This window comes from Microtus pennsylvanicus, chromosome 13 (genome assembly GCF_037038515.1).
Source record: "Microtus pennsylvanicus isolate mMicPen1 chromosome 13, mMicPen1.hap1, whole genome shotgun sequence".
Lineage (NCBI taxonomy): Eukaryota > Metazoa > Chordata > Mammalia > Rodentia > Cricetidae > Microtus > Microtus pennsylvanicus.
Window position 1 is genome coordinate 69,589,336 of NC_134591.1, and position 22,663 is coordinate 69,611,998.

General features: G+C 53.1%; 1 protein-coding gene across 4 annotated transcripts in view; it reads left to right on the plus strand.

The window, feature by feature from the left end:
• Positions 1 to 1,176: 1,176 nt before the first annotated feature.
• The window catches only part of Kif17 (kinesin family member 17), a 30,307-nt gene continuing 8,820 nt past the window's right edge, over positions 1,177 to 22,663 (plus strand). For 3 of the 4 annotated variants that reach the window (XM_075946038.1, XM_075946039.1, XM_075946040.1), the window contains exons 1-8: positions 1,318 to 1,672; positions 6,730 to 6,876; positions 7,774 to 7,875; positions 11,514 to 11,703; positions 14,830 to 15,282; positions 17,293 to 17,402; positions 21,196 to 21,349; positions 21,779 to 22,335. In XM_075946038.1, coding sequence (XP_075802153.1) covers positions 1,442 to 1,672; positions 6,730 to 6,876; positions 7,774 to 7,875; positions 11,514 to 11,703; positions 14,830 to 15,282; positions 17,293 to 17,402; positions 21,196 to 21,349; positions 21,779 to 22,335 — 1,944 coding nt within the window. In that variant the 5' untranslated portion in view covers positions 1,318 to 1,441. Of the gene's footprint in view, positions 1,673 to 6,729; positions 6,877 to 7,773; positions 7,876 to 11,513; positions 11,704 to 14,829; positions 15,283 to 17,292; positions 17,403 to 21,195; positions 21,350 to 21,778; positions 22,336 to 22,663 lie in introns of all 4 variants that reach the window. The other variant, XM_075946041.1, reaches the window with a different exon arrangement.

Below are 22,663 nucleotides of genomic sequence, written 5' to 3' on the forward strand. Positions count from 1 at the left end.
GTCGAACCTACTGACCTGAGTTTGATCCATTGGGCCCACATGGGGGAAGGAGAGAACCATTTCCTACAAGTTGTCCTCCGGCCTCCACATTCGGTGTACGTTTGTGCATTCGTGCAGCTGCACCCACGTGCAAACACACACACACAATTAAAAAAATTAAGACCGTGCTGCTAACTCAGGCTTGCTTACTGCCCCAGCAACGCAGAGCAGACCATTTGTACAGCCTAGGCCTGCCTAAACCTGATCTGAGCTCCAGTTAGACCTAAGATACTTGTCCTGACTCCCTCTTGCAACTGAATTAGTAGTTCATTTGTGGTCACTTTGGTGTGTGTGCGCATGCGTGCATGCGTGCGTGCGTTTCCCTTCCAATGTTAGTTTTCCCTACTAGTCTGCAAGAGGGCTGCCTTCCCAGCGCCTGCCATATGACTGATAACATGCTATTTCTGCAGAGGAACCCTCAGGAGCATTGCAGCTGGGTGGGTGGTTGGTGACTTAAACTGGGCAGGGAGGTTAAGCTGTGTGGTCTTTCCAACAGAAAGACTACCTCCTAAAGTTTTTGCCTTTTTAATTTTTTTTTTAAGTACATTTATTCTGGGCAGTGGTGGCTCAGAGTTGCAGGCCAGCCACGACAACACAGAGAAACCCTGCCTTGAAAAACCAACCTCCCCCAAAAGGCCCCCAAAACATTTACTTATGTATGTGGACCCCTTGCAAGTCAGTTCTCTCCGTGTGGGTCCCAGGGGTCCCATCAGGCTGGGCAGCAAGCGCCTTTCACTAGCTGAGCCATCTCGCTGGTCCAGTTTTCGTGTCTTTTAAAATCCCAACTCTTAAGACTGTCTCTATCATCTGGAAGCTTCACTGTGCCTAAGGAACAGCGAAGTCCACGTCACCCTCTCAGTCTCTAACCCCTGAAGAAGGTGAAGTTCCAGATTTTTAGCCTGGTTGCCTCTGCCGGATTGCTGAACCTCTGGGCTGGAGCTGCGAGGCCTGGGAGACAGAGAGGAGGGTCAGGGCTGCCCCTACCACAGGGTGCATCCCAATCCGTCAGCCTGCAGCCGGGCTCTCCGGTTCTGGGCGTTCGACGGTCCGCCCTGTGATGTCACGGACGTTGCCCGGCAACGGCGAACGCCGAGACGGCGTGCACGAGCGCGAGCGTGGCCCGGCCAGCTCCGGGGCTCGGGTCGTGCGGAGGCGCTTGCAGCGCGGATCCCCCGTTCCCCGCCCGGGCCCGGCCTCAGGGACGGGAGAGCCCGGGCGCGGGAGGCGGCGGCCCGGGCTCCAGCCCGGAGACTTGTCCGCCGCGCCCCAGCTGCTCCCAGCGCGCCCCGCGCGGAGTCCCGGCCCCCGGCTGCGGCCCCGCCCCTGCCGTCAGGCCACGCCCCACGAGGGCTCTGGCTCCACCCCCTGGAGTGGGCCACACCCCCGGGGCTCGCGGGGCGCGATGGCTTCGGAGTCCGTGAAAGTGGTGGTCCGCTGCCGGCCCATGAACCAGCGCGAGCGCGAGCTGAGCTGCCAGTCGGTGGTGACGGTGGACTGCGCGCGCGGCCAATGCTTCATTCAGAACCCAGGAGCGGCTGACGAGCCCCCGAAGCAGTTCACCTTCGACGGCGCCTACTACATGGACCACTTCACCGAGCAGATCTACAACGAGATCGCCTACCCGCTGGTGGAGGTGAGGGTGCCCCGAGACTGCAGGGCCATGCTTGGGGCTCCCCGAAAGTGGAGACTGGATAGGTTGGTTAACTCAAGCCCCTGCTGCCCAAGCCAAGCGAGGAGGCGCCGGGCACAGGAGAATAGAGACAGGTTAGTTGAAAGGTTTTGTCCTGACTGCAGACACTTGGCACCTGTCTCCAGTGTGGTGTCCCCATTGAACCCAGCACCCCAGCCGGTCCGCACCTCGTCCTTTGCAGCCCTTACCACAGAACCTAGGACCACTCAACGCCCCAACTTGTCGTTACCCTCATCCCTTGCAGCCCCTTGACCACAGACTCCAGACCCAGATCCCCAGGTCCTCTGCACTCATTCCAGACCTGCAGAATCCTGAAAGCCCTCACCATTTCCCCCAGCCTTCTTCCTTCCCAAGAGTCCCAAGATTCTTCTCTTCTAACAGGTGATGGTCCACATTTGCTCCCATTTCAGTCCCCCCCCAAAGTCCTCCTCATTGCACGCTCCTCTTTTCATGAGAGCAGCGGAGGAAACTCCTCTTTCTGAGAGGGAACAGTGCGTGGCTTCCGTAACGTGCCCCAGTATCTGAGATTCGGAGAGGTTCTGCTGCAAAGAAACCCATTTGACTTTACTGACCTGGCCTTGCCAAAACATTTAACATAGCTGCTTTCTGTTCCAGCTGTCCTGCCTGTTGGGAGGGCTGATGTATTCCGAAGCCTCCACACTGTCTGGCTTTGAGCCAGGAGTAAATGCACCATCAGAGTCTAGGGTCAAGTGTGTATCTCTGCTCTGCTGAGCTCTGACCCTACTCCCAAGGCTTTCTGACTGGTGATGTGGACCACAGAGCTCATGGCAAGAGGTGATTCCCTCGGAATACTCAGAGGACGATGGATAGTTCCCCCAAAGGGGCTGGTCCCACTCTCTCAGGATAGCTTAGTTGTCTATCTGCTGGCCAGGTGTTCTAAGCTAGAAGGGACCCAAGAGGTCATCTGACTGGGTCCCTCTTGTTTATCAGGTGTCTGAATCTCAATCACGTAAAGAACCAGTTCTTGCTTGCATGTCTTCAGTGGCTGAAGTTCATGCTTCTAAAGTATTCTGTTCCTCTTTGGTTTCATGGTCTTCAGAGTTTTACACCCACTCCGAGGCATCCTGGGAGCTTTCCATCCTTCCATGGTCCCAGGGACCCTGCAGGGCACTGTCTTCTTCTATCTAGGCTTGGCATCTTGAAGACTTGAACTCGCGTTCTTCCGTGGCCTTGATTCTCTCTAGGGATGTCTAGGGCTGTCAGGGTGGGGCCTCAGTTGCCTGCTTTGTGGATTGTGCAGTAGCCAAGCAAGTTCCACCCAGAGAGGAAGACACTAAGGACACAGTGACAGGCCTGTTGGATCGCTCTTCCACTGGCTTTCTCTTCTGAGTCCCACTGTGCAGCCCTATCTCTAGACACTCCCCAGACCTCAGATTTGACATCCATCCATTCACCCATCCATGTAAGGAAAAACTACCTTTTTCACTGTGAGCCCCCGGGTTGTGGGGAGGGTGTGTGAAGGCAATAGGACTTGCCTTCATCAAGGTCAAAGGAAAAACAGCTAAGCTAGCCTTTAGCAGTTGGTGATAAGGGATGGGCAGCATGGGGAGGCCAGCAAACCTTGGGAGAGATGGAGGGGAGACCAGACTAAGATAGGACCTGCAGTATGCTAGTCAAGCAGAAGGTGGAAGGCTGTCAGGGAAAGACTGGCGTGTAGCATTTGATCCTCACAAGAAGAGCTGGAGTCGTTCTTGTCAGAGAAATGACTGAGGCCTGAGGAGTCATGGAACAAATTAGGGACAGTTCCGGATCCCTGTGTCCAGATTCCATGCTCCCATGGGCATAGAAAGCCCATGCAGGTCACAGCCCTAGCTGCTTAAGCATAAGTGAGGCCAGTGGCTGGGTAGACCATGGGCCTGCCTGCTCTGTCCCTCTCCAGGGCTTCTGGGCAGGTAGCTTGGGCCTCCTAGCCAGGATCCTCCCCTAGCTCCTGTCCCATGCTGTCCCCATACTTCACATCCACTTTGTCTTTTTCCTTCCATCCTCCATCCCTTCAGTCCAGACTCTGTCCTTCATCTCTTGTCTCTGACTGAACTTTTCAACTCTCCTGGAGCTTCCTTCTTGACACCATCCTTGGCTGACTCCTATCCCACCCTGCCTGATCCAGCTTCTGCCGCCTCTTTAACCAGCAGCCCTGGCATCCCGTCTCCGGCCCCTGACAGATTTCTCCAGAGTTGCCTCTTGATGAATTACCTCTAGTCTCCCCCAGTGCTCCATAGCCACAGCTTCTGTTATGACCAGACTAAGAAGGGTGGCCCCAGTTCCCTGTGCGGAAGCAGTGGTAGAACGTTCACCCAGGGGGACATTTGGGAGGGGGCGTACAGAAGATGTGGTGCAATTTGGGACGGTTATTTCCACTTTGATTGAATAGTTGGAGGAAATATGTAATATGTCTAGTGTGCTGTCATGAGGCTGATTGCTGAGGATGACACCAGGTTGGAGCTCCTTGCTGGGCTGGGAGCACAGCTCAAGTGTGGAGCCCTTGCCCAGCGTGTGTGATGCTTTAGGTTTGATCTCAGTACACACACACACACACACACAGAGAGAGAGGTGGGGGGAGGGAGATTAACTGTTGTTTTATCCTCGTTTGCTCTTTGGGGGCCTGCCATCCAGCCCCCAAAATAATCACACGGAGACTTATTCTTACTTATGAATGCCCAGCCTTAGCTTGGCTTGTTTCTAGCCAGTTTTTCATAAATTATCCTGTCTACCTTGTGTCTGTGGACTTTTATCTTTCTCTATTTCTGAATACCTTTCTTTACTTCTTACTCTGTGGCTTGCTGTGTAGCTGGATAGCTGCCTCTGATGTCCTCCTCCTTTTCTTGCTCCTCAATCTTTTGTCTACCAGATTTCTCCTCCTATTTATTCTCTCTGCCTACCAGCCCTGCCTATCCTTTCTCCTTCCTAGCTGTTGGCCATTCAGCTCTTTATTAAACCAGACAGGTGTTTTAGACAGGCAAAGTAGCACAGCTCCACAGAGTTGAATAAATACAACATAAAAGAATGCAACACATTTTTGCACCATTAAACAAATATTCCACAGCATAAAATAATGTAACACATCTTAAAATAATATTCAACCGTTGATTTCACGAAAACTCACTAAGTTTCATAGTTCAATAATACAGAACAGGGCAGCAGTACACAGTGACTGAGTGGACACTGGGGACCTGTCCCACATCTGCTTGTCCCCTAGGAGTCCCCTAAGGGTTACCGTGTCGAATTTTTTTATTGAAATCTTTTTTCATCTTATAAATATACCTAAAGTTGTTTTCTACTTAATCCGGGCAGTGCTGTCCTATGGAACATACCAGAACAGTGGAAATGCTCTGTGCGTGCATGTACCAGTTATGTACCAGCTAGACATGGGGGCAAGTGGCATAGGAAGGAGACTGGTACCGCTCCAGTGACAGTTCTCCAGCGGGGTCAGGTGCTTCCCACTTTAGCTGCATGTGGGTTTGAGAAGCCCGGCACGCGCCCTCTCACCAACGTCACTTGTCCCTATTTTAAAGGTCCCACACCCCCGTGTGCAGCCTACCACCTCTAAGGAACTGCAGGACCTCAGTGTGGTCACAGTTTCCCTAGATTAGACGACCGTTTGCACTGCAGACAAGGAAGCGTTTGTTCTCTGCAAGGGCTGGGGAGCTTAGATGGGATACCGGCCTTTTTGGGTGTCAGCAGCTGCAGCATGCCTGTCTGGCGGTGACAAAACGTCTAGCAGCAGCAGGTTAAGGAAGAAAGGGCTTGTTTGGGTTCACAGCTGGAGGGTGCGCTTGTCACCAGAAGCGGGAGGCAGTTGTCACCAATCAGGAGGCACGGGGAATGAATGTCACTGCTGCTCAGCTTTCTCCTTTATTCAGCCTGGGACCCCAGCACATAGGATGGTACTGCCTATATATAAGGTGGACCTTCCCATCTCAGTTAACCTAACCTAGCTATCCCCTCCCAGATACGCCGAGAGATTTTGTTTCCATGGTAACTCTAAATGTAGTTGACAGTGTTAACCATTACAGATGCCCCATAGATAGTTCTGCTATCTGTAACCCCAAGAGCTCCGAGGCCAGGGGCTGTGGCTACCTTGTTCACCTCCTTCTACCCAGAACATGGCTTGGTTCCCGATTCAGGAAAGACAGCTAGTTCCTGCAGGGTGAATGCATGCAGGCATGCAGCCATGAATGAAGAGTGGCCTTGGAAGTGGTACCCAGTTAGTTCTCCTTCTCAGCCTCCTCATCCATGCCCCACTCCCAGCTCCACCTGCTGTCAGCCACTCTCCTGTGTCCGCTTGGCCTGGACCCACTTCCTCTTCCTGCCAGTCCCCTGTCACCTGTCCAGGTCTCCTCAGCAGCAGCTTCTCTTCCATCCTGCCTCTGCTACAGAGAAGGAGGAGGCTGCTTCTTCCCACGCCTTCCAACTGCCTTTCTTTGACTCTCTCCCTTCATGGTTCTCTGGACCTCTGCCCTGTGTACCTCCCTGGCCTTGGTGAGAAGCACTGTCTGCGTCCCCAAGTTCCCGGCAGACATTTAGCAAGTACCTGTCCGTGCCTGCATTTGCCGTGCCTAATACACGAGATGAGTCAGCTTTAGGAAGGGCTGCGTTCTTATCCTTTATGACGGGTGGGGAGACTTCAAATCCATGTGCCGAAGACCAGTCCAGTAAAGAGCAGAGCCAGGCTGAGGGTGTGGCTTGGTGGTCGGGCTCTTGCCTAGCATGTAGGAGACTTTGGGTTCTGTCAGCAGTACACGGAGAAACAAAACAAGCATGGAGAGACACTTGAACAAGCGTTTGAACCAAGTTGGCTCCTAGCACAGGCTTTTAGATAAGCCCACCTTGGCACGATGTTTAACACCATCAGACTGTTGTTTGAAACAAAGCGGTGCCTTTGGCCAACCGGGCAGGGCACCCAAGTCTGTGAGCTGGGGGCCATGATACACACCTGGACCTGTCAGCTGAACACCTGACCGTGGTTCCCTCTCCCTTAGGGTGTCACTGAGGGCTACAATGGTACTATTTTTGCATACGGCCAGACGGGCAGTGGGAAGTCCTTCACCATGCAGGGCCTGCCGGATCCCCCCAGCCAGAGAGGCATCATCCCCAGAGCCTTCGAGCACGTGTTTGAGAGCGTTCAGGTATGGGTCTCACCTGTGAAGGGGTAAGGTTAGCATCCCAGATGGCCCCCAGGGCACCTATAACAGTAGCATGAACCGTGGGTCACAGTCAGAACCTGGTCTCGACCCTGCGTGGGTCCACAGAGGCAAGTCCTGGGTTCTAAAAAGATCATGGGCGGAAAACAAAACTGAGAAGAGTCAGTTCCATGTTTTTCTTTTTTTTTTTTTTTTTTTTTTTTTTTTTTTTTTTTTTTTTTTTTTTTTTTTTTGGTTTTTCGAGACAGGGTTTCTCTGCAGTTTTGGAGCCTGTCCTGGAACTAGCTCTTGTAGACCAGGCTGGTCTCGAACTCACAGAGATCCGCCTGCCTCTGCCTCCCGAGTGCTGGGATTAAAGGCGTGCGCCACCACCGCCCGGCTCCATGTTTTTCTTGAACGTTGAAATTCCCTTAGCATTCTTGTATGATGAGTCTGAGCATGGCGACGGGAAGCGGTTTTAACAGTCACGGCTCCCGCATTTATTGAGCGATGACTAAAGACCAGACTTGCATGAAGCCCTTTGTAGACTTATCTCACAGACCCCAGACTGGACAGCTCCCAGTTGTGGTGGCCCCAGAGGTTCACTCTTCAGCCCAGAGCCAGGGCTTGGTCCAGGCGCCGTTGCTGGGACTGTGGCCGCGGGAGGGAGGTTTCTGCCTCTTTGCCCCGAGGTTTATAGGCAGCACATTGGATGGATAGCCGGAGCACAGCTTGGAGTCTGAAGGTCCTGGAGCTGGAGAGGAAGGTTTGCCAGCAGGGCAGTCAGGGTAGGGTGAGGATGTGGGCCCAAGTGGCCCTTCCTCCTCTGATGTCTCAGCTGTAGAGGCCTGAGCAGCAGGTGGGGTTGGCACAAGCTATCTTTTCATGTTCTGCTTCCCTCAGTGTGCAGAAAATACCAAGTTCCTGGTCCGGGCTTCCTATCTGGAGATCTACAATGAAGACGTCCGGGACCTGCTGGGCGCTGACACCAAGCAGAAGCTGGAGGTGGGTGCAGACCCCATGTGGGGTGGTCAGGAAGGTCGCAGGGGCAGTGGCTAGTATCAGACGGTGCTGGGACTCAGGATCCTGCTGCCTCAGTTTCCCTGGTGCTGGGATCATAGGCAAACATCACCATGTCCGGTCGGAGTGGGGCCTTTTGAACTTGAGTCCTTAGAGAACCGAACGCATGGACTGTGTCTGCTGCCACCACACAGGCTGGCTCTCCCCTTGAACAAGGCCATCTCTGTGGAAACAAGGTGATGTTTCCCAATAGAGTTCTGTTTTAGAAAACACTTCCACTGATAAAAATTATTTTGACGGTCTAACAGAAGGTATGAAGTACTTACTAAGCACTTACTATTCGCTGGGCCCTTCGGGTACATCACCCCACTTCATCTTTGGAGTATCCCTGCTGGTGGACGTTGTCATCTCTAGTTTACCAATAGCGTGGAAAGGAGGCTGAGAGAGCCTCAGTCTGTCCAGGTTCTACAATTCAGCAAGTGGCTGAGCCTGGGCTTGAACCCAGGTCTGCCTAACTGAAGGGTTTGAGCTTCAAACACCTTATTTTACTGCTGTTTATATGGCTAGGATTTCATCATCTTGGTTCACTTTGCAAAGGGGTATTGAGGGTTGGCGACAGTAAATAGGACAAGCCAGCCCTTCAGCAGAGCGCCAGTGCCTGCTAGGTGTTCAGTATGTGAGCTTTTCAAGCTGTTGGGGATTAGAGAAAAAAAAACAGCAATGACAGGGGGGCTGGCAAGTGGGGCCCCCTGGGGGGCAGGGTCAAGGACAGATGACCCGCTCATGGTGGTGAAGACTGACTTAGAGAGCCTCGGACTCATTTCATAAGTCTTCCTCAGTCTCCTCAAAGAACGGGCATAGGGTGGAAGAGCATTGCTTCCTACTGGTGGAAGTAAAGCTCACTATGTCAGGGTTGTGTTTGGATAGACTAGACCAGGATGACTGATTGGGACACCCAGAGAGATCAAGAACCTTGCCGGACTTGGCTTATTGGCACAGGCTTTAATCCCAGAAGTGGGAAGACTGCGGCAGGGAGATTGCAAGTTCCAGGCCAACCTGGATCACATAGAGAAACTGTCTAAAAAAAGAAAAGAGCTGGATGGTGGAGGCACACACCTTTAATCCCAGCACTTGGGAGGCAGAGGCGGGCAGATCTCTGTGAGTTTGAGGCCAGCCTGGTCTACAAGAGCTAGTTCCAGAACAGGCTCTAAAGCTACAGAGAAACCCTGTCTAAAAACAAACAAACCAAAAAAAAGAAAAAAGAAAGAAAGAAAAAGAAAGGAAAGGAAGAGGAAGAAAGGAAGGAAGGAAGAGAAGAAAGAATACATCTCTGTGAGTTCAAGGCCAGCCTGGTCTACAAGAGCTAGTTCCAGGACAGGAACCAAAAGCTACGGAGAAACCCTGTCTCGAAAATCAAAAAAAAAAAAAATGGAACATAGAAGGAGGGAGGGAGAGGAAGGAGAGAGGGAGGGAGGAAAGGAAAGAGAGAGAAAGAGGAGCGAGAAAGAATGAACAAATACTGCCAGGACCAGAAGTCAGGGAGAGCGTGGAGTCCCAACTGGGACGCTTTGGCCTTAACCTTGGCCAGCAGGACTGGTCTTGTTCCTGCCTGGGGCTCTTAGATGGCCTGGTCTCTGGAGGATAGGCCAGTGTGAGATGCTGCTCCTCATCTGTGCTGGGATTCCGCTGGACTCTCCCTCTAGCCACGATGCTTATGACCTGACCACCCTCACTTCCCAGGGTCCACCAGAAAGCCAGTGACTCCAGCTTTAGGAGAGGGAAGGACAGTCATTCATTGGTTGACTTACTGAAAAGGACCCATGGGTACCAGAGTGCCAGGTCACACACTGACCTGAACCCTCTTCTCTTCCGTCTCCATCCCTCCACTCAAGACCCTGCCATTTTCCTGCAGTGGGCTGTGCACAAACCTAACGGCACTTTGCCCTCCCTGCCAGGAACCTCTCCTACCACCAGCCTACAGCATCCCCCTCACCAGGAGAGGGTGTTGGGAGTCATGACTCACCCTGAGCCAGAGAAAGATGCAGAGGAGTCTGGTGGGGGCTGGGAGCTCTAGAAGAACCAGCCTCAGGGTCATAACCCTCACAGACCTTTCAGCCAATGTGTTGGGTGCCATGGAGACTCTATCCTTCCCTGTCGACCCCAGACCCTGGGAAGGCCTCACCTAGCCAAGCCACTGCCCGGGGGCTGCAGGTGATAGATGTGCTCCCTGATACACACCCTGTGGGCACTGGGCCTCTGATAGGCTGCTCTGTGGGTGATAGGCAGATGGTTTCCATGCGAGCGTAGGAGAATTCTGTTCTCATCGTCTGTGATTCAGGCACCTATGTATAACCCAGAGAGCACACAGAGTGGGAATGGATTGGAACCCAAGGCTCCGGTGAGCAAGCTCTTAGCCTGCGGTTAGCATAGGGCCTGCCTGGTTCATTGTATAATTAGGAATTATTCAGTCAGCGAAGGCCAGCAAGAGATTTGGGGACGCCAACTCCCCTCCCCGCCCTCAAGCCAGTATAAATACTGCCCCAGAGCTCCACCCAGTAGATCATGGTGGAGTCTGCAGAGGCCTCCCAAGAGCCCTCTCTGAGCCACGTGTGAGGAAGCATATCAACATCCCCTCCCAAATGGACCCTAGACACGGCCATGTGCCTGTGCCCCTCTCCATCTCTGCCATAGTAGCACAGCTGGTTGCCATGGAGACCTGGCTCTGGTTTCTTGCAGCCTAGAAGAGCAGTTACTGACGGGGATAGGATGGACAGCTGGTGGCCATCACTCAGCCCCTCCCTAGGACCAGTATTGGCATGACTGGGTAACAGTGGTGGGAAGGACCCCTGAGGGTGTCAGAGATGGGGGGCTGGCTTTGCCTTCTGAGATTACCCACACTCAAGGCAGCATCCCCGTCCTCTTCGTGACCTGTTTCCACTGAGCCCACTGAGGTACCACAGGTCTGTTTCCTCCTTAGTCCCCATGTCGTGAGTGCTGGGATTACAGATGCACCCCACCGTACCCAGCTCTTCATTCTGGTTTTGCCAGTGTGGTTTTCTTTCCTCTTGAGAAATTCCACATTTCCCTGCTCTTGAGTAAGCAAAAAGCTTCTTGGCTGCCTGGGAAGGAAGCCGGGGAACATTAGGGGTATAGCTTACCAGCTGCCGTCTCCGAGGGCTGAGCTGCAGGCCTTGTGGGCTCAGGCAGCCAACGACTCTCCAATGCCTCAGTCGTATCAGCAGAGAGCATAACAGCAGCCATGTGGACAGGACAGAGGAGATAAAGTCAGAGCTCTGGGTGCCAGCCCCATCAGCTTCCAGAACCTGAGGATCCCAGAAAAGCTTGTGTGTGCCTACTTTACGGAATCCTTACCATGCCAATGAAGTAGGTATCTCATGCCCATTTCCAGGTTGTGCATATTGAGGTTCAGGATGTTTCTGGTCCAAGATCCTGCAACAGGTGGGAGGCAGGAGTAGGTTTGCAGCTGGCTTCACCAGAGTGAACCCCCTGCGTATTACAGGATGATTTAGGAGGGCACAAGCAGCCACCTGGACAGGGTTCCGCCTTTGGGTTCGTCAGAGCTCCTCGGTGATCTCAACCTTCCGTGCTCCTCCTCCCTGCAGCTGAAGGAGCACCCCGAGAAGGGCGTGTACGTCAAGGGGCTGTCCATGCATACAGTGCACAGCGTGGCCCAGTGCGAGCGCGTCATGGAGACCGGCTGGAAGAACCGTGCGGTTGGCTACACCCTGATGAATAAGGACTCTTCCCGCTCACACTCCATCTTCACCATCAGCATCGAGATCTATGCCGTGGGTACGGGAGCGGCTGCGGGCAGAGGGTGACCCAAACGTCCTGAGCCAGCTTCACACTCCTGCCAGGAGGGCGTCTCACCTCTTTGGAGCCTGGAGAGCCCCGTGGCAAACTGGGAAAAGATGCCCTTAGGTGCCTGAAGGAAATAGATGACGGTCCTCCCTGTGCTGGGACCTGACCTGTTTCCTGCATCTGCACCGGCAACCACAAAACTGGTGGACACCATTGAGCACTTCCCGTGGGCCAGGCAGCATGCTCCCATTACCTCATCCATTCTTTCAACCCTCTCATGAGCTAGTTGCTCACACCCCCATTTTACAGATGAGGAGACTGAGTCTCAGAGCTGAGGCTGGAGCTCAATATTTGAGTACTTGAATAGCCTGCTCAGGGCTCTGGGTTCCATCCCTGGAAAACATGCTGGGCCAGAGGTCTGTCTGTCACTCACGCCTTTACTCTTTCTCAGTAGTGTTCTCTGCCCCTTATTCAGCTGCCTCTCTCTGTTCACAGGAGAGCTGCTGGGAAAGGGGACAGAAAGCAGCGTTGACTCTGGGCACCTGTAGGCCAGATGCTGTGTGAAGGGAGATGCTTTGTGAGGGTGCCCTAGGCTTCCCCTGTGTAACTGTGGCAGCCCTCGAGGCCAGAGGTATCATTCTCCTTTTACACAGAGGAAACCTAGGCTCTGAGAAGTGAAGAGAGTTGCTCATACAGGGTACCCCAGTCATAGAGTGGAGGAGTCAGAATTTGAACCCAGGGCCTCCCGGCACCTTGTCCCCTAATGCTGCCTGCTGTGGTCTGTCACAAATCTGTGGAGAACACAGTGCAGGAAGTAGCCTAGCCCAGATGGGAAGGTAACTTTGGAGAGACCCCGTGACGCAGGGTCAAGGCCAGGGTTGACCCTGCATACTGTCAGCCTGGACAACCTGTTTCCAGACTAGCACTCGGGTGCTTGCTGGAGCGAAGAGCATCAACCTGGGTGTCCCTGGGGACGCCCCCTGAAGAAGGCATGACCTCAGGGTTGCTTGGGGCATTGGGGCCGGGACAGCTGCCTGGCTCTATGGATGTGCGAGGCTCATGAGCACGAGTGAGCTTTGCTGAAGGTTTGAAGGGCGGGCTGGTGCCTAAACACAGCCACACCGCGAAGTCTGTTTTCTCCGGCTCCTCTCTTGTTTTGTTTTCTTCTGTGAATCATTTCCAGGTCTTCACGAGAGTGGGTGGTGGACAGAGGATGCTCCACGCTTACCCCTTTTCTTCTGTTCTTTTTTTTAAAAAAAGATTTATTTATTATGTATACAGTGTTCTGTCTCTGTTTGCTCGCATGCCGGAAAGGGGCACCAGATCTCATCACAGATGGCTGTGAGCAGCCATGTGGGTGCTGGGAATTGAACTCAGCTCCTCTGGAAGAGCAGCCGGTGTTCTCAGCATTCTGAGCCATCTCCAGCATCTCTCAGCCCCTTTCTAAGCTGTCATCCTTGTGGCATTGACATCGTTTCTGGTTTCACAGTGCTCTGGGCGATGCTGCCGGGAACACCTTGATGCACAGGGCTGTTTCTCTTCTGAGACTCATTTACTCAGGCTAGACCTGGTGTGCACTTGAAATCACAGAGCTCATGACATGTTCTGGTACATTCTACAAGCACTCTCCAAAAACACTGCTAGTCCCTTACTGCTCCTTTTCTTTTTCTTTGTTTTTTTTCCCCCTGTTTTTTCAAGACAAGATTTCCCTATGTAACAGCCCTGGCTGTCCTGGAACTAGCTCTTGTAGACCAGGCTAGCCTCGAACTCACAGAGATCTGCTTGACTCTGCCACCTGAATGCTGGGATTAAAGGCATGTGCTACCACTGCCCGGCTCCCTTCTCCATTAAAAAAAAAAAAGACCCTACACATCCAGTCCTGGTAGGAAGCCAGTCAAGGCTTGTCTTTCTTTGTAGATGGAATCACTGGAGAGCTAGAGACGTGTGTGGCTGTGCTTATGCCCAAACAGTATAGAAGAGGCGGGTTGACCTTCAAAGCCAGTACTCTTTGCATGCAAAAGTACAGCTCCCTGGCCATCTTGCCGTCTCCCCTTCACCCTCTTCTGCCTTTGGCCTCATAGGAAATCTGTCCAAAAGAGACTCTGCTGTCCCCTGTAGCACAAATTCTAATTGGTCTTCATAATAAAAACCTAGAGTCAGATATAGGGATTAATGCTGAAAGATCAGAGAAGCAGAGCAGCCAGCCACTAGAGAGTTCTTACCTCTACCAATGCTCAGACCAAAGGGGCGATCCTATCTCTACACCTCAGACTGTATGCTCAGACTGACTCCTGACTGCATCTGAACTCCTGTCTCCTCCCTCCTTATATTCCTCTCTCCACCCAGCCACATCACTCCTGTCTCCACCTCCCTAGTGCTGGGATTAAAGGCGCGTGATTCCAAGTGCTGGGATCACCTTTGTGTGAGTTCTGTTTCTCTTTTAGGCAGAGTCAATTTCATGTAGTCCAGGGTGGTCTTGAACTTACAGAGATCCCTCTGCCTCTGTCTCCTGGGTGCTTGGATTAAAGGTGTGTGCCACCACTGCCTGGCCTCTGTGGCTAACTAGTGGCTTAGCTCTGCACTCTCATCTTCAGGTAAGCTTTATTTGTTAGCTTACAAACAAAACACTACAGTCTCCAGAGAACAGACCCTTACCTACGAGTCAGGCAGCCCCGAGTGTCCACCTTGTCCCTCCTCCTTGGCTTCTTTTTATTTTTAGATGCTTTATTATTTTTTATGAGCATTGTTGTCTTATCTGCATATATGTCAGTGTGGGGGTGTCAAATCTCCTGGAACAGAAATTAGACAGTTGTGAGCTGCCATGTGGGTGCTAGGAATTAAACTTGGGTCCTCTGGAAGAGCAGCCAGTATTCTTAACCTCTGAGCTATCTCTCCACTTACATCCTTGGCTTTTGTGTGACCTTGGGAAAGTTCCACGCCCTCTCTGATCCTCAGTCTCCTTACCTGTACCATGGCAGACCCTCCTTTACAGACTCCTGAAAGGTTCAAATGTCGCCCCAAGTGAGTGGTAGGCTCTAAGGGCTTAGTAGCCAGCCACCCTCACCTTGGGAAGATGCGGGACTCACCAGCTGATGCTCCCTACCTGCCTCTCTGCAGATGAGCGGGGTAAGGACCACCTCCGTGCAGGCAAACTCAACCTGGTAGACCTGGCGGGCAGTGAGCGGCAATCCAAGACCGGGGCCACGGGGGAAAGGCTGAAGGAGGCCACCAAGATCAACCTGTCCCTGTCAGCATTGGGCAACGTCATCTCAGCCCTGGTGGACGGCCGTTGCAAGCATATCCCTTACCGGGATTCAAAGCTAACGCGACTGCTGCAGGACTCGCTGGGTGGCAACACCAAGACCCTGATGGTGGCCTGCCTGTCTCCTGCCGACAACAATTACGACGAGAGCCTCAGCACCCTGCGCTATGCCAACCGGGCCAAGAATATCAAGAACAAGCCACGCATTAACGAGGACCCCAAGGATGCCCTGCTTCGAGAGTACCAGGAGGAGATCAAGAGGCTAAAGGCCATCCTGGCTCAGCAGATGGACCCTAGCCACCTATCAGGTGGGATAGCCTGGGGTAGCAGGAGAGGGCAGGGTCAAGCGGATATCCCATCCGTATGTGTGCATCGCGCTCTTAGCATCTGGATGACTCACTTGCCCACGTCCCACCCCAGCTCCTGTAATCGCGGCTGCCATTCATTCTGTCATCTGGCAGGCACAGAAACTCGGGCCTGGAACACAGGCCTGCAGGACCTGAGGAGACGACGGAGTGTTCTATGGCTCTCTCTCAGGAGCAGTGGGCACAGAAGAGTCTAGCATCAGAGACTCTTGGTCCTCCTGCCCTCCTGCCTCTGTTGACCCAGTTCTACATACAGTTCCCGACCCCTTGCCCCACCCTCCACCCGTCCACAAGCCCCTCCCTCCTCCTCACACTCCACTGCTTACACAGCCCCTGCTCATCCATCCTTCCAACACCCACCCACCCTCCTTCCCCTTCCCCTTTTTCTACCCATCTACCCATTCAGATCCCCCCAACTGTTCATATATCCACCCATTCATTCTCCTTCCTGAACCCTCCCACCTCCCCAACCCCCACCCTTCCATCCAGAGTTCCCCTAACACTTCTTTTTTTTTTTAAAGATTTTTATTTATTATGTATACAACATTCTGCCTCCATGTATGCCTGCAGGCCAGAAGAGGGTGACAGATTTCATTACAGATGGTTGTGAGCCACCATGTGGTTGCTGGGAATTGAACTCAGGTCCTCTGGAAGAACAGTCAATACTCTTAACCACTGAGCCATCTCTCCAGCTCCCCCCACCCCAACATTTCTTCGTATGTAAACCAGGGCTGGACACTGGGGACATGCATGTCTCAGACCCAGACGTTACCTCTTTGAGGCAGAAGAACAAGCTTTAAGGCAGGCAGCCATGCTGGGCAGAGGCTCCAAGCCTATCGGTTAGAAAAGGCTCCATAGAGGCACAGTATCCAAGCTGAGTCCTGGGGCATGAGCATCATGCCTGCTAGGATCAGGGGTTGTGTGAAGATCCACAAACATGGCTAACTCCACACACTTCTGCAGGCTGCCTTAAGGTGGGGCAGGGGACAGTGGGGGCCAGGTAAAGCAGCAGGATGTCCATCACCTTGCCTCCTCCTTCCCTGTCGCCTGTCCTGACTGCACATCCCCAAAACAGGAGTGGAAGAAGTGCCGGATCCCCAATGGGTCCCCAACCTGGCAGCTAATACAGCCTTCCGGGATGGGGGGCCCTTCCTGGGCTAGAATCCTGTTGCTCAGTAGGCACTGGCAGTGGCTGGCCTTGTACCAAGCGATGTGCCGAGACCAACGGCTAGCTTCCCTGGTCTGCGGGCAAGTGACCGAGCCCCAGGAGCTGTATCTTAATCTTGATTAAGATGGACTCAGAAGAACGGCTTGGCTTCTGTGGGGAGCGGGGAGCAGGGAGCGGAGAGGGCAATAAAGGACTCACCTGAGACAACACGTGGGGGCTTAGCACCCAAATAACCGTTGTCATAGTCCATGGGCTGCTCTGTGTGCGAGACTCCCAGCCTAGTGCTCAGTAGCATTCATGCGGGGCCTCTCAGCCTCCCCCTTCCCACCATTACTACACGTCTTCTCTCTGATCCTTTAGCAAGACGTGGAGTATCTGCCTCTGCTGGCTCCCATTCCTCTCCCCCATGCCTTCTTCTTGCCCCTAATCCTGGCAGGCCAGCCCTACCCATCGAATAGCCCTTGTCTCATGGCCTCTGCGGTGACCCTTCCTGCTGGGGCTGGAGAGGTGACTCAGTGGTTAAGAGCACTGACTGCTTTTCCAGAGGACCCTGCAGGAGCTCACAAATGTCTAATTCTGGCCCCCTCCCTGCCCTTTCTTCGTATTCATTACACATCTGCTCACCCACTTGCCTTTTTCCTCTAGTGCACAGTGGTGCAGAGTTGTGTCTAACGCTACTTCCCCAGTGTCCTGAACTCTTGGGTCGATGGTATTTTACATGGGGCGTATTTATGCTTGGTCCCTGGGTGCCTCACGCTTGACTCCTCCTGTCTCCTTATCTCCAGCCCTGCTGTCCACTCAGACACCCCTGAGCCCTGCCCAGCCTGAGGAGAAGATGCTGCCTCCCACTGCTGTGCAGCAGGACACTGAGGCTGAGAAGCAGCTGATCCGGGAGGTGAGACCCCAGCAAGTTGCCAGTGTGAAGGAGAGGGTGCCCCAGAGAGAGCCAGTGTGTCCCTTTTGTTTCTGAGGAGGCTGAGTCTCAAAGAGGATGTCACGATGTTTCCAAAGCTATAGGGAAGAGAGGAATATCAAAGAGTTGCTTCCTGACTCAGACTGTTCTTTGTGTCACAAAAGAAGCTGTGTGGGGAGAGAACTGAGGACCAGCTGGGCACATCCCCAAGAGGAGGTCTCCTTGGTAACGTTGTTGTGTCTTAGTTAGGGCTTCTCTTGCTGTGAAGAGACACCATGACCATGGCAACTCTCATAAAGAGAAACATTTAACTGAGTGGCTCATTTACAGCTCCGAGGTTCAGTCCGTTAGCATCATGGTGGGACCTGGCAGTGTGCAGACAGGCATGGTGCTGGAGAGGTAACTGAGAGTTCTAAATCTTGCACAGGCAACAGGAAGTGAACTATCTCACTGGGCATGGCTTGAGCATTTATGAGACCTCAAAGCCCGCCTCCACAGTGACACACTTCCTCTAACAAGGCCACACCTACTCCAACAAGGCCATACCTCCTAATAGTGTTGTTCCCTTTGGGGGCCATTTTCCTTCAAACCAGCACTTTCTGGAAAAGGTGGCTGGAAACTGATGGGAGTAGACAGCTACCCCTGGAGTGGGTGGGCTCTTGGCAGAGGCCGTCAGAGTGGAAAGGAATCTGCCTTTGGTGCTGCAGCCAAGCCTGGGCCTGAGAGCAGCATGGCCTGTTTATCCTATGTGTAGCACCGGCTTCACAGGACACCTAGGTCCTCACACCATGCATCTCCCAGCATGCCTGGGAAGTACCAGGACAGGAGGTCTCCAGGGATAGAAACATAAGAAGACATGACAGAGGGTCCCTCTCAACTTCAGTTCCAGAGGCCCCTGCTGCTTAAAGGCTGCCTGCTGTCCTTGCCTGGTGGTTTGACATTCAGTGGTCCCTGGGGGGGAACTGGCTCTTCCTGAGGGGGAGCCCTGATACTAGGCAGAAGCAGCTCCTGGGAGCTCTGGCATGGTCTTGTTTACAGCTGGGGGGGGGTCTTGTCCCTCAGCTATGGCCTCAATTAGGGGCCAGCCCTCAAGATCCTTGTCAGAGCTGGGTGGTGGTGGCACACACCTTTAATAGGGAAGCAGAGGCAGGTGAATCTCTGTGAGTTCGAGGCCAGCCTAGTCTACAAGAGCTAGTTCCAGAACAGGCTCCCAAGGTACAGAGAAACCTGCCTTGAAAAAAAAAAAGATCCTTGTCAGGTTGTGGGACCAGAGGCTTGGCTTGGTGGCCCCAGTCCTGGGAGCTCTGGCCTTCTGGGCCATCCAGGGTAAGTCTGGGCGTTGAGTCTGTCTCTAGGACTCAGGACCCTTTGTGTAGGTAAGAAGTGGCCCTCTGGGGAGGGCTAAGCCTGTAAGCCCACTAGGGGGCAGCCCCTCTTATGTTAGCAACCTTGGTGCTCTTCAGGTACCCGTGCCCAGGAGCCACACCAAGTGGCTTGGAGTGACTGTAGAATCCTACAGTTATGAGTAGATCTCGGGGAGGGAAGAACTGGACAGTACCTGGAATGGAACCTTCTAGGCAGGGTCCTTGTTATCTGGTAGATTGGATGTTGCTTCCCCCTAGTGGTCTCTAGGGAGAACACACCCCACTTTGGGCAGGCAGTCCCCATGGGTGTTGCCTAAAACCTAGTGGACAGGATAGGCCATCAGAGGGTGCCCACAGACACTGCTGTCCCTGGATTCCATTTCTGACGCTGCTGAATGGCAGAGTGGCTGAGTTAGGAAGGAGGCCTCTGTGAGCCCTGGGATCGAACTTGCCAGGGAGCAGGGCAGAGCCCCTGAAGCATGAGAGGGGTGGGCATTTCTGGGCAGAGCAAGTTATCAGAAGCTCAAATATGTTAATAATAATAACAAATCAAAACAACAAACAAGCTGGGTGGTGGTGGCGCATGCCTTTAATCCCAGCACTTGGGAGGCAGAGGCAGGCAGATCATTGTGAGTTTGAGGCCAGCCTGGTCTACAGAGTGAGTTCCTGGACAGAAAACTACAGAGAAACCCTGTCTCCAAAAACCAAAGAAGAATAAGAAGAGGAGGAGGAGGAGGAGGAGGAGGAGGAGGAGGAGGAGGAGGAGGAGGAGGAGGAGGAGGAGGAGGAGGAGGAGAAGAAGAAGAAGAAGAAGAAGAAGAAGAAGAAGAAGAAGAAGAAGAAGAAGGAAGAAGAAGAAGAAGAAGAAGAAGAAGAAGAAGAAGAAGAAGAAGAAGAAGAAGAAGAAGAAGAAGAAGAAGACAACGACGACAAACAGGAACAAGGGGTGAACAGGTCAAGGGTCCATATTCTGAGTACCACCCTTGTTTAGTGGCTCCCAGCCTCTTCATCAAAAAATACCCTGACAGAAAGCAAGCTATGGGAGAAAGGATAGATTTTAGCCCACACTTCCGGCTTACAGTCCATCGCTTTTGTGGAAGTCAAGACAGGAGCTTGGACAGCTGGTTGTGTCACATCCATGTCAGGAACAGAGAGATGTGAGCACACACATGCTCGTTTCCTTCTTCCAGCTTGACGTCTCTTCTCTTACTCAGGTCTTGCTGCCTAGGAAATGGTGTCACCCACTGTGGCCTGGGTCTCTCTGCGTCAATGAACGTAACCAAGACCCTCCCCCACAGGCCAACCCAGCGCAGACAGACCCTCACTGAGACTTTCTTCCCAGGTGACTCTAGGCTGTGTCAGGCTGACAGTTAAAGCCATAGCAACGATCAAGTTGACAACCCATTGTGCCCACCATGAGTGGAGACCTGGGTTCCATGCTCAGCACAGAAAATGCAATAACCACAACAGCCAAAACTTTTTTTTTTTAATTTTAAAAGAAGGGATTGGAGAGATTGCTCAGTTAAGGGCACTGGTTATTGTTCCAGAGTGTCTGGGTTCAATTCCCAGCACTCCCAAAGTGGCTCACATCGTCTATAACTCCAGTTCCAGAAAATCCAACACCCTTTTCTGGCCCACGTACATAGTTCACAGAGCTACCCACTGGCAAAATACCCATGCTCTTAAAATAAAGTAATAATAACATAAAACAATAACAAGAGCCGGGTGGTGCACGTCTTTAATCCCAGCACTTCAGAGGCAGAGGCAGGCGGATCTCTGTGAGTTTGAAGCCAGTCTAGTCTTAGAATGAGTTCCAGGACAGGCTCTAAAGCTATATAGAGAAACCCTGTCTTGAAAAAAACAACCAACCAAAAACTCCAACCACAATAATAAGAAAGGAAGAAAGATGGGAACTCAGGTTTAGTCAAGGAGCTTAGACTGTCAACCCACCCTAAGCAGAGGATATGGCGTTACGGGTCGGGGGGGATAGGCCTCAGCAGTGTGGGGAACAGCTGAGGTGGGAGCAAGAGTGGATGTGGGGGCCGAGGGGGATGCTGTTGTGACCAGAGCCAGCGGTTCCAGCAGAGATGGGAGAGCGAGGCCAGAAAACAGAAACAGATTTTGTTATCGATGGCTCGAGTACCACTGTGTAAACGTGGCTAGATGAGGAAAGGCGTTCATGACATAGCGTAGCATGGAAATTTAGGCTGAAAACCCATGGAGAGCACAGTCCATCAAAACTGCGTGGAGAACATTGCAGAGGAGCTGTTGCCTGTGAGCTGTCACCCCCATGTGACAAAAAGACCCTCGTCCTCTTCCTCCTGCGTTGTCTGAGTATCTAGAATGAGGTCCGTTCTGAGGGCCGGTTCTGAGTGGCGGTCACTAACCACCTGTGTCTCCCACCACCCCAGGAGTATGAGGAGCGCCTGGCCCGCCTGAAGGCTGACTACGAGGCGGAGCAAGAATCTCGGGTTAGGCTGCAGGAGGACATCACTGCCATGCGTAACTCATATGACGTGAAGCTGTCCACGCTGGAGGAGAACCTGCGCAAGGAGAAGGAAACGGGTGTGTGCTGCCGGGAGCCCCCCTCTGTCTTCCCTCTTAGTGACACGTGTGTGAAGCGTCCTCTGCGTGGTAGGCTCCACCCCTTTCCATCCAGCCAGGCAGGTGCAATAGTTATCCTGCCTATAGGTGAGAAAACAGGCCCAGAGAGGAGAGCTGTATTGCCTTTGGCCACCCAGCTGGGAAAATAGAGTCAGGACTGGCGTCCAGGCACTCCAGGTCCAAAGTTGATATTGTCACACCACACTATCTTGGGGTGCTCTGTCCACAAGCTGGGCCACATCCGGGCTTCAGGGATGGCTTCCTGGAAGAGGGGGTGAAGGCAGTAGGGCAGGGATGGATGGCGTGGGAACTGTAGCTGGACCCTGGGGCTCTTCAAGGTTCTGACTCAAGCTGGTCTTTGGGAGACTAAGGTGTTTCTGTTTACTGCAGAGGCCATTCTCAAGGCCGAAGTCCTCTATAAGACAGAGGTCATGTCCAGGGCCGAGTTAGCCAATGGGTCCGAGTACTCACCAGCCTTGCGGTACGAGATGGCTGTGAAGCCCACCATCCTCTCCATGCCTGACACACTGCCCGGTGATGAGGTCACCAAGAGCCAGGCTCCCCTCACGTTTGAGGAACTGTCCCATGTGGAGGCCTCCAGGTCAGAGATTTCTTTTGGATCCAATGAGTCATCCACACTCGAAGACTCCTCCATGTCGGAGGCCTTCCCTGGACCCGAGGAGCTTTCCAACGTGGAGTTCTCCATGCCTGGGGTGCTGGCTGAGAGCAGGTACTTCTCTGATGATTATCTGGGTCCAGAAGCTGCTGCGTCTTCACTGGAGGCGGAAAACTATGTCCATGCGGAAGTGCCAGCGCTGGAGCCCCTGCAGATGTTAGAGGGCCTGCAAGACTCCTTTGCCGAAATGGAAGCCAAGCTAACCAGGCTCTCCTCTACCGTGGCCATGACGGACCTGACCCAGACAGATGCCCTCCAGACCCCTGACCAGGTAGCTGATGTCCTATGGAGCAGGCAGGATGGGCTGGGAGCATGGGGCTCACTGTACACAAAGGCCTGCTGACCACATGTCATCCATGACTCAATGGCCTGGTTGGGGAACCTGCTGTCCTGTGGCTGGGAAGGATGCATACTCTGTCACACACACTAAGAAGGCCGGGATGGAGTCCCCAGGTCACGTTAGGCAGGCACCTGTTCCTTTGACAGGACACAGTGTGTGTGGAAAGGAGGCTAGGTTGCTGAGTTGCTGTAGTGATCCTGAGCTCCCAACCTAAGACAGCCAGGGAGCCTGGGGCTGCCCTTCAAGACCCCAGGACTAG